The sequence below is a fragment of the Lagopus leucura genome, unplaced genomic scaffold, assembly GCF_019238085.1.
Source record: "Lagopus leucura isolate 7727_CA_CO unplaced genomic scaffold, USGS_WTPT01 Super-Scaffold_73, whole genome shotgun sequence".
Classification (NCBI taxonomy): Eukaryota; Metazoa; Chordata; class Aves; order Galliformes; family Phasianidae; genus Lagopus; species Lagopus leucura.
The window spans coordinates 10,812,722-10,824,399 of NW_024962252.1; the positions used below are offsets into that span (position 1 = coordinate 10,812,722).

The 11,678-nt window shown below is 44.9% G+C and overlaps 1 protein-coding gene across 1 annotated transcript; it reads left to right on the forward strand.

Annotated features, from left to right (window-relative positions):
• The first annotated feature begins 1,898 nt into the window (after nt 1–1,898).
• ADI1 (acireductone dioxygenase 1) lies at nt 1,899–8,198 on the forward strand. Its single transcript, XM_042895293.1, has 4 exons — nt 1,899–2,052; nt 5,004–5,123; nt 6,087–6,266; nt 8,006–8,198. The coding sequence occupies exons 1-4, from the start codon at nt 1,933–1,935 to the stop codon at nt 8,126–8,128; spliced, it is 543 nt and encodes a 180-aa protein (XP_042751227.1). The 5' UTR covers nt 1,899–1,932; the 3' UTR covers nt 8,129–8,198.
• Nucleotides 8,199–11,678: the final 3,480 nt, after the last annotated feature.

Genomic DNA, 11,678 nt, shown 5'->3' on the forward strand with positions numbered 1-11,678 from the left:
TTGATTTCTTAATGGTTATCATTCCTTTTAATATCCTTACTCGCAGAAAAATGTATGCTTTTAGGTATTTAGTGTCACGTGAATTGTGATGGAGCTAGGAAATTAGTCTATTTACTAATAGATGGGAGAGATTTTGTTTTGTGTCATCCAAAATTGCATGGTAGTTGCACCTGAAGGGATGAGGTAGTACACTGACAAAATTTTGTTCTCTGGGTCTTGTATATGTTCGTATATATGCATGTGTACATCTCTGCATATGTACGTGTGTGTATATACATGCATTTGCTAGGGTTGCTCTGGAGGTGATACCTTCTATTGTGTTGGCCCACAGCGTCAGAGATGGACGTTGGTGTTATGGCAGTAAAAGCTAAACCTTCCCAACAGTATTGTTACGTTTTGTTGCTGTGTGACTGATGGCAGCAGAGGGGCAGTCTGACAAAATGATGTCTGATGTGGAAGTGAGAATGAAACAGGTGTGGAATTGAATTTCTCCATGTGGAAAAAGTTGCACCTATTAACATTCATCGACACTTGCTGAACATTCATGGAGACCAAACAGTGGATGTGAGCACAGTGAGGTGGTGGGTGGTGCATTTCAGCAGTGGTGACAGTGATATAAAAGAGAAACCACATTCAGATAACTTTGAGTGTAGTATGGAGGCTGTCAAAAATGCAGAGCTAATGGTGGCAACTATATTGAAAAATAGCATTTTATAGCTGAGAATTTGCTCTATCAAGTAGTGTTATTGTGCTCTTTGTTGTAGTTTCTGTGAAAATATATGGGAGGTGTTACTTTCAGAGCAACCTATGTATACACATACACAACTGTCTTTTCTTACTTTAGAAGTTCGACTTGGAGGAAAGTATGTAGTGATCCTGATCAGATCTCTAGCTGAAACAGTTAAACAGCATGACAGACGTGCTGAAGAAGTGTCATAATCTCCAGATCATACCTCTTGTGTTAAATGTGCAGATCCTACTTACTGCATGGAAATCTGTTATTTGGAGCAGCAATTTTGAGGAAACTGTGAAGATAATAGTGGGTAAGTGGTAGCAGCAGCATCACACTATTTAAGTTACTTTACTGCCTGAAGGATTTCTGCAGTGTGGAAACAAGAAATTTAATTGTCTGGAGCACAAGTCTTATGAGGAGCGGGTGAGGAAGCTGGGATTGTTCAGTCTGGAGGAGGCTCAGGGGAGACCTCATTGCACTTAACTTCCTGAAGGGAGGTTGTGATGAAAAAGGGTTTGGCCTCTTCTCCCAGGCAAATAGTAGGACCCGAGGAAACGGCCAGAAGTTGTACCAGAGGAGGTTTAGGTTGGACATTAGGAGAAACTTTTTCTCTCAGAGAGTGGTCAGGCACTGGAATGGCTGCCCAGGGAGGTGGTGGAGTCGCCGTCCCTGGCAGTGTTCAAGAGGTGTCTGGATGAGGAGCTACGAGATATGGTTTAATAGCTTGTGCTACTGGGAATGGGAGGGTGGTTGGACTAGATGATCTTGCAAGTCGTTTCCAACCTTGCGATTCTATGATTCTAATAGGAAACAGTTTTGTTCTAGTTGTTACTAACGTTTATTTCTCATTCTGGAAATTAAAGAAGAATGCCCATAGGACTATGAACAGATTGAAGGATGGGAAGTGAATAATATTTCTAAAGCAGGCTTAGGAGAGGCTTGAGGTCAAGAACGTTAGCTGTTCAGGGGGAATTCATTCTTCATGGGGAACTGAAACTTCAGAGGGTACTGTCATTTAACAAACAGCCTTCAGTGATAGGAGTTAAAAGTTCTGGCAGCGTTCATGCTTGTTTTTGAAGAAGAAAGTAACTGGAGGCCTCCAAGAGCTGCCCGAGATCTCGGCGCTCTCCCCATAGGCCGGGCCCTAGCGGCGGGGCGGGCCGCTGCCGCCCAGCTCCGCGGAAGCTGCCGGCGCCGCCATGGTGGAGGCCTGGTATATGGATGAGTCCCAGGAGGACCAGCGGGCTCCCCACAGGCTGGAGCCCAACCGCGCCGTCAGCCTGGAGCACCTGCGCCGCCTCGGCGTCGCCTACCGCAGAGTAAGCGGCGGGGGCGGGCGGCGCTGCCCAGGGGTGCGAGTCCCGGGACGTGGCTGAGGGACGCCGCGCGGCGCCGGGCCGCGCTGCGCTGCCCCCGGGAGGCGGGCGGGCGCCGGCGAAGCGCGTCATGGCGCCGTGCCCCTGAGGCCGGGAGGCGGCTGCGGAGCTGGCTTTCCCGGGGGCTCTTCTCACGTTGTCTGCTTGCGGTCCTCAGGGCTGCCTTTGCCGTGTCTCTGAAACAAGGGTTTCATGTGATATCCCCTTACAGCCGCGTTGTAAAATCGAGACATAAGTTTTTACGTGTTTATTTGGTAAACCCGTCCGTGTATCGCCCCTGGTCGCTGTGCAGCCTTCACCCCGCTTGATTCCCACCCGAGATGGTGGCGGTGCTGCTACAAACCTGCGGGTTGGGGCTGAATCCTGAGGCACGACGCCCACCAGGGTGAGCTGTGTGTTTGTACCGGACATCTCCGAATGGTGGGATGGTTTGGGTTGGGCATCATATACCAGTACAGGTCAGCAGCTGAGCCCCTGGAGAGGAGCTCTGTAGAGCAGGACTTAGGGGTCCTCTAGTGTGCCATTGTGGACATGGCCAGTGGTATCACAGAATGGCTAGGATTGGAAGGGACCTCAAGGATCATGAAGTTCCAACGCCCTTGCCACATGCAGGGCCACCAGCCTCCCCATTTAATACTAAACCAGGCTGCCCAGGGTCCCATCCATCCAGTCTGACCTTGAACACCTCCAGGGATGGGGCATCCACAGCCTCTCTGGGCAGCCTGTTCCAGCACCTCACCACTCTCTCTGTAAAGAGTTTCCCCCTGACATCCAACCTCAATCTTCCCTCCCTCATCTTAAGACCATTTCCCCTTGTCCTGCAGTTATCAACCCTTTCAAAGAGTTGACTCCCCTTCTGTTTGTAGGCCCCCTTTAGGAACTGAAAGGCTGGAATGAGGTCACACTGCAGCCTTCTTTTCTCCAGGCTGAACAAGCCCAGCTCCCTCAGCCTGTCTTTGTAGGAGAGGTGCTCCAGTCCACTGATCATCTTTGTTGCTCTCCTGTGGACCCTCTCTAACAGCTCCCTGTCTTCCTTGTTACTGGGGGCTCCAGACCTGGACGCAGTATTCCAGATGGGGCCTCACAAGAGCAGAGTAGAGGGGGACAATCACCTTCCTGTCCCTGCTGGCCACCGCTTGTCTGATGGAGCCCAGGATACCATTTGCTCTCCGAGCTGCAAAAGCACACTGCTGGCTCATGTTAAGCTTTTCATCCATCAGGACCCCCACGTCCTTCTCTGCAGGTATCTTGGGTTGCATTAAAAAGAGTGCAGCTAGCAGGTTTAAGGATTCTCCTCCTCTGCTCTGGTGAGGCCACATCTGGAACACTGCATCCAGTTCTGAGCTCCCCAGTCCAAGAAAGACAGGGATCTTCTAGGAGTCCAGGGGAGGGACACAAAGATGATTGGGGCCTGAAGCATCTGCTTTATGAATGAAGGTTGAGAGGCCTGGGGCTGTTCAGCCTGGAAAAGACTGAGAGGTGATCACATCAATGTAAGTTTCTGAAGTGCAGGAGTCAAGTGGATGAGGCCGGCCTTGTTTCAGTGTGCTGCAACAGGATAAGGGGCAAAGGGCACAAATCCAACACAATTCCATATAAGCATGCGAAAGATTTTTACTGTGAAAGTGATGGAGCACTGGAACAGTCTGCCCATACAAGCTCTGGAATCTTCTCTGGGTATATTCAAGATCTGCTTGAATGTTTACCTGTGTGACCTGTTGTAGGGAACCTGTTTTAGCAGACGGATTGGACTTGATGGTCCCCACTGGTCCTTTCCAACCCTTATGATTCACTGATTTGTAAGAGACATTTCAAAGTATCCTTCTTGGGGTGGTTCAAACAGAAGAGCTACGTGATGGATAACTTCTGGTACAAACCATAAATCAGCCATGCCTCAGCTGTAAAATGTATTCATTAAGAGCTCAGGATTTCTCTTCCCAATAATCATACCTCCTGGGCTTGAGGAGTGCAGCACAAGCAGTGCTGCAGAGTGGCAGTGCCTTATGGGGATGGGGATGTGTGTTGGCGGTTGAGGCTCCAGCCTTTGAAGTTCTCTGCAGGCTGTGCAAGGTAAGGACATGCTGCAAGAGTTAATAAACCATAGCAGGTCTTGCCATTCTGAAACCTCAGGTAACCTTCTGCTTGTCTGTTTTTAGCATCTCTCCCAGTTTCATAAATTTGGCACGAGTGCAGAAAAAGTGAAGTGTATCCAGAGCAGTTTATTAATTTCTGACACAATCAGCAAAGAGCTCAAACCCATTACTCTCTAATTTAATCTTATTTGTTGCTGCTGTGCTGCTGCTGCTGTTCTGTGTGTGACAATAAGCTTGTGTGCTTGGCAGTCGAGTCATGCTGGGTGAGGAAGCAGTGCTTAAAGAACTGGTACCAATCCATATGTGTCTGCCAGCACTTCTGAACCTCAGAAATGGCTGCAGCAGCAGCAGGAAGGCTCCCCAGATGGCTTCAGTGGGGCTGATATAGGGAAATGCAATGAATCTGGCTCCTGAATGAGAATCAAGTTGTTGAAGCAGTATGGGAAGGCAAGCGTGGTTTTCGATGACAAGCTGACATGGGATGTCTGTGCTGGTTTTGAAAACTCAGGTTTTTATCATTTTTGGTCTTCCCATGTTAACTAAATAGTAACTTCTAGACTTATTAGTATCTGGTACATTACTGAGCATGCAGTAGTTGTGCTTTTGTGTGTTCACCTTTCTGTCTTGAAGGGCATTGTTATGTGCCTTGTGTACCTATAAGGAGCTTACGTAGTCACTCAACGTAGTCACTCAGGTTATCTGCTTGCCCATAGACAACAACTTTGTTTTTCCACATTAGTATCTTCAGTTGTGTTTTAAGTGATTGTGTCTGAATGCATTTTTTTTCTGCCTGTATTTTAGTTGGATGCTGATAACTATGAGACTGACCCACGTCTGAAAGAGATTCGGGAAGCAGAAAATTATTCTTGGATGGATATAATAACTATACATAAAGACAAGTTGCCAAATTACGAAGAAAAGGTATGCAGGCCATCACTTTGAATGAGGATTTGCACTCTGAATTCTGCTGCTAGAGTGCAGAGTCAGCTTTTTAACGTATGCTTATTACATACGCTCTGAGAGATTAAATTCGTGTTTAAAATACATCTTGTACTAAAGTCCTTAACTTTAGTAAAATAAATGTTGATACTGTTTCTAGAACAAGGAAGGGATAGGCCTTTTGCTTCTGTAGGTTGCCTGCAAAGTTTTTAGGCTACTTTCCATCACTGTGCCATTTTGAAATTCGGAGCCCTGCAGATAGTCAGAGATCCTAACCAGGATGAAGGCAGGCTGTTCCCAGCTGTGTATGGGCTTTGAAGGCTGAGACATCCTGCTGGCTGTTGCAAAATATATCTTCTCAAAATGAATGTTAACATCATGGAATTTGAGGGATATGTTTCCCTTACAAGATGATTTGTTAACTTGGGAAGTAAACAGCTTGGCTATTTGGAAGCAGGTGAACACAAGCAGTGCCAGGCCTTGAGTCTTCTAGAAGGAGTGTATTTTTCCCTGCCTCAGGGCATTAGACTGCTGTTCTGATCTGAATACGGCAGCCTGGTGGTATTTCAACATTTCCATTAAATCTTTCCTCTTACCAGTTTGTTTTAGGCCCATTATTACACTGATTTCAAGTTTTTTTAGAAGCTGAATTACATAGTAATTTAAGTACCCTGGATGAGTTCAGCATTATGCAAAGATAGAGGGCTGCCATGCTGAATCAGTAAAGGCTGAGAAGTGTTTCAGGCACGCCTGTGCTAGCATGGATAAAAAGTACCCGGACCCCTGGGTCTGGCTGACTGGATTGGCCATTTTAATCCTGCTGGTTTCGTCTGTTAGTTAAATCACTGCATTGCTGAAAGCCTTTGTCTGCTTTGCCAAATGTTTCAGCTAGATTCCTTTGCAGTTTTTCTATATTTGGTATTAATAGATACCTCCTATCCCCAGATAAAAACATTTTATGAAGAGCATTTACATCTAGACGATGAAATTCGTTACATCTTAGATGGATCTGGCTATTTTGATGTTCGAGACAAAGATGACAAATGGATCCGGATTTCCATGGAGAAAGGAGACATGATAACCCTCCCTGCTGGCATATATCACCGATTTACACTGGATGAGAATGTATGTTATCATAAATTACCCTAAATTTTGATGACAAATGGATGTGAGTATGTATCTTATTGGTAACTGCATGCCCTGAGACTTGCAGTTCATTAGCAAAGCATATTAAATATGAAGTAGGAATATGAAAAATACTAAATAATTCATAGCATTTGAACCTATCATCTCTGGGTCACAAATTCAGCTTAATCTCATCAGCTGTAACTGCAAGTCATTGCCACGTGGTATCCATAGCATACCTTGTGCAACGGTGGCCTGAGAGCCAAACCCTGCAGCTGTCCCTCGCACAGTTGCCCCCACTGTCAGCTGCAGTGTGGAGATGAATCCCTCTGTGTTGCGTGTCTTTGTAGGGCCAGACAGAGCATATCTTTGTACAGCAGTGGCATTCTTCATAAGTGCTAAATTCACCTTCAGGGAAAGAATGATTTAAGGCTGCAGAGCCACTGCATGCTGCTAGCGTATGCTAGATTGAATGCTGACTTCACAGGAGGTGACCTGCTTTTGGAGAGTGTTTTGGCAGATGGATTGTGAGATTGCACACGTAGTCCTGATCTGTGTGCCTGCCCTTGTGGACTCTTACAAATACATTTTTAATCTTAGCATTAGCCCTGGTAGATAGGGAAATGTGTGCTGTTGTCTCGTGTGTGGCAGAACTCCCTTTCTAGGATAGTCCCGAGTGTGGTATGATTTCAAATCAGATGTCTAGATAATGTTTGTTGTTTATGTAAATAATAACAATTATAATAATAAAGATTTTAAAAAACTGCTGTTTTGGTGATATACCAGAGATTTCTTGTCAACATTTTGAGGTCTGTGGTGAATCTGCTACAATTGCTAGTTTAAGGCTTTTACTTTACATACACAAAATATGAGGGATTATGCAGTGAATCTACAAGACGTTACAAATGTTTATGTTCACTTTGGGAACTTTAGTCTAGAAATGTTACTTTCAAAATCTCCCATACACTCTTTAGGTACTTCTAAACCCTTGGGTTTTGAGGCTAAATTTTTTAGGTGCCTAATTTTATTCTTGACATTGCTGAGTATACAAATGCAAGATAAGCACTTAGCAGCATTTACAATATAGGTAGGGCCTAAACCTGTAGTGTAGCTGGCAGTAGAGGAGAGATGAGTTCCCCATAACTCAGTGGTTGGAGCATTTCTGTGGGATGTAATCCTCCATTCTGCTACCACAGCTTCACATTCCTACCCAACATGCTTCTGGCTGACTGCTGGCCTACTGCTTTGGAAATCTGGAGAGTTTTGCTTTCTGCAGTGTTGTTTTTTGGGTAGTTTATGCATTGAGCTTTTTGAGGCCCTTGCTTTGAAGCTTTTGATATTCCTCAGGCATTTTGTAGAGATCTTGGGTCTTCTGATTTTTGTTGTTTAACTGAGCAAGTAGGAATTAGATGCTGCTCTGCTTGGTGCTGTGGATCCAGTGCAAAATGATTTGCATAAAACAGGATTTATTTGGTTTCATTGATCAGGTGGAAGTACTGTCTGCCCACGCTGGAGGCACTGGTTGTGACACAACATATATCCCTGCATAGGTGCAAAATCTCGCTGCAGGAGCTGGCAACAGCGGCATCATGCTACAGTGTTCTGGGACACATGAAGTTTTCAGTCCATCTTGAAATGCTTTCAGGAATTGCTGCATAAATGCAAATTAAAACATTAATTTCAGGATTTGCCACAGAAAATAAATCTGAAATTGCTTGTGACTTTTTGTTCTTTGACAGAACTACGTGAAAGCAATGAGACTTTTTGTTGGAGAACCAGTCTGGACAGCATACAACAGACCAGCTGATGATTTTCCTGCTCGGAAACAGTATATGAAGTTTTTGGCCGAAGAAGCACAGTAATGATGTCTGAGACCTGACAGGTGGAATAGCCTGAAGCCAAGTAGAATAAATGTGATTGGTGTTCTTTCAACTGATTACACTACTAGTTGCATATACACTTAGAATCACAGAATCACAGAAAAATGTAGGTTGAAAGGTCATTTGGAGGCCATCTAGTCCACTTTGAAGCATGGGGCCAACTTCAAAATTAGATATACAGCCTCTTGGGTTTTGAAAATCTCTGGTGCAGGAGACTCCACAGTCTGTCCAGGCACCTCTTCCAGAGCTCAGCCAGTCCCACAGTCAGGAAGTTTTCTTTTTTATGACCAAATCCCCTGGCACAGCTTATAATTGTTTTCTTTTGCCTTGGAAAGAATCTGGCTCTGACTTCTTTGCAGTCCCCTCTCTAGTGGGAAATTCTGGTTATGCCTCCTCTCAGCCTTCTCATCTCCAGGCTAGATAAACAAGTGTCCTAAACTGGACTTTGGCAATCCAGATTGTTTATGAAGGTAAACATGATTTTCCCTGTTTTTGACTACTGAGGAATGTCACTTGTAACTAGCTGACAGTTAAACTTCAACGAGTCCAGTGGCCCAGAGTTTTTTCACCCACTGTGTAGTCGATATCCTCAGCCTGACTACAGTGCTACAGTGGGGAACAGTTGAAAGCCTTACTGCAATCCACCATTTTCCTCTGCTGCAGAGCCAGTTGTTTTCTCTGAGAGGGCCTGTGGAATGGTCAGACAGAATGTGCCTCTGGTAAATTGGTGCTGACCTTATGTTTTCAATCTCCTATTTCGTGTGCCTAGAATGGCTTCTGTAATGGCTTGTTATAGAATCATAGGATCATTAATGGTGGAAAAGACCACTGAGATCATCAAGTCTACCTTTCAGCCATCACCACCGTGCCCCTCTGTGCCATGTCTACTCTTGTCTTGAACATCTCTGGGGTCGATGATTCCACCACCTCCCTGGACAGCCTGTTCCAATGCCTCACCACTCTGAGAAGAAATGTTTCCTAACATCCAACCTGAACCTCTCCTGGCCTTTGAGGCTGTTATCTGTCATCCTCTCACCACTTACCTGGGGGAAGAGGCCAATTCCCACCTCACTACAACCTCCTTTCAGGCACTTGTAGAGAGTGAGAAGGTTTCCTCTGAGCCTCCTCCAGACTATTCCATAGTTTGCCTGGGGACTGAAGAAAGGCAGGTCAGCCTCTTTTCCCCCACATCCTATTACTCTCCTTTTTGAAGATGGCAGTAACAGTTGCCTTTTTCTGGCCAAGATGATCTCCGTGATCTCTAGGACCTTTCAGAGATGCCTTGCAGTGCCATTAGCCATCTACATTTACAGTTGCTCAGGAATCCATTTTCTGATCTTTTTCTCTTGATGTTTTTGGCAGGTAGACTTGGGAGAGCTGGGCTCCGTTAATATTCATTCTGCTCTGAATCAGTGCTAATGAACTACGTAGGATTCTGTTTTTAATTAAAGAGAATAAGCCCTACTTCATTCTTGTCTAAAAATGTTCATAAGATAAATCTACATAATCAGCATTTTAGCATGCAGCCTCCCTCATTCTGACCTAGTACATAAAGCTTTGGTTTTCTCTCAGCAAAATGTAGCAGTTTTCTCCTGTGATTTATTAATAAAATTAATTTGACTTTGGGGTATGTGGTTTTCTTTCTTTTTTTTTGTCTTATGCTGATATTAAGGACACATGAGCAGCACTGTTACTGCAGCTGTTATTCAGCATTTATTTTCCTTGGTCATGCTTCTCTGTAGCACTGGATGAGTCATTGATTGTGTGCCTCAGTTTCTTCAGCTGTGAAATGGAGTGGACTTAAACCTGCAGGTCCATCTTTCAGTAAATGCCTCACAGTTATGCAGGATGTGCTGCTCCTCAGCAACAGGCACAGAATGGTTTTGGGATGAGTGTTCACCCATTTTTGAAGGGAAACGGTAAAAGCTTTTATTTTAAAAGTTGAAAACATTTAGTAAAAAAAGCATGTGTAGTTCTGCCTTTGGGTTTTGGACCACAAGGTAGCAAAAGAGGCAGGTGCACCATGTGTTTGTGTTGGCAGAGCTGGGCTCAGTTTGTGCTGTAGGGTGCGTGCACAACCCACACTTGTAAAGTGAAAGCCTGCGCAGAACTTAGATCAGCCTGGATTAGCTTCTGTGCAGGGTTTCCTAAGCCTGGCTGAAAACTAAGTTACCATCAAAACCAAAGTTTAATTAGAGTCAAGTCCGTTGGCTAAACTTGTATGGTTGCTGTGCTATGCCATGCCATGTGGTTCCGGGCTCTGTGTGCCATGGCCATGGTGGCAGCGCTGGAGTTCCCTCTTGTACAGCACTAAATGCACTGAGGCACCCTGGTCCTGGAATAAACGTACAGGATTTTTCCAGATACAGCTACAGGATTAAACAACAATTATTGCCAGCAACGGATTTGATTTCTTTGTCTCATATGCCACAGGAAGTCATATTTCTGAATACAATGTAAAAATGACTCCTTTCTCCCGATGCTGCTCTTAATCCGTGGTATTCAGTCTAGCTTCTCTCTTCCCCTTAAACAGAAGTCGGCACGAGACTGTTTGTTCCTCCTCCACATACAGCACCATTACCCCATGGCAGACCAGGAGCCACCAGAAGGAGACCAGGCAATGCCCTCTGCTTGTGAGAGGCTTACAGCGTAGGGATGAAGGGATAGGTACAGGAAAGGAGCTGCCCACTGCAATTGCTTTCAACGTCCCACTGATATAGAGTGTGACCTCGGAAACAGGGCTGAACCACCTTGTTTTGTTGCCTCTCTGGAGGAATATAAACACCCAGTACAGCTCCCATCTCCGAGCTGTCAGGGATAACACACGATAACACCGCCAAGCACCATTCATCATTTTCATAGCACAATGCATTCTGTCACTGAGGGGTGGCTGTGACTGTGAGAGTCTCACTGTGAGCGCTTTTAAACACATGCCCTTTAGTGCTGTAGGTGTTCTTGAAAGGCTGAAAGCTTTGCTATCCAGAAGTATTTTTGTCAGCCAGGAAGAAAGCAATTTGGGGCCAGTAAAAGGATTCTGTGAAGAGCTTGCATGGGAGATTACACTGGGGGGAAAAATGTTAATATTAATAGAAAACGCTCCAGGGAGTGGAGGGAGAACATGCAGTTCCTTTAGATGAGAAATGCTGTTTATAGCTTTTTTTTTTTCCCCCACATACTACATATCTAAAAGTGAGAAGTGGAATCAATACTTTCTGGTCCAAAAACATGAGACTGTTTACTGCAGCTAGTGGAAAATCTCAGTGCATTGAAGTAATATTAAAATTTATGTGTTTCCAGCAATGTCATGTTGGCAGCAGTAACACAGATGAGGGGAATATTTCATCTGCTTCAGGATTAAAGAAAAAAAAGGTAGGATAAATGGTACTGCATTGAGGGGTTGGAAGATAGCTTGTAGGGTATCCGTGTATTATTTTTCACATTAATACAGACTTGTTTGTAAGTGCATGTACATACCTTTATCATGACCAGCTTGTGAGAGCTTAGCCTTGTTTTTGCCATGAACTCAAGGAAA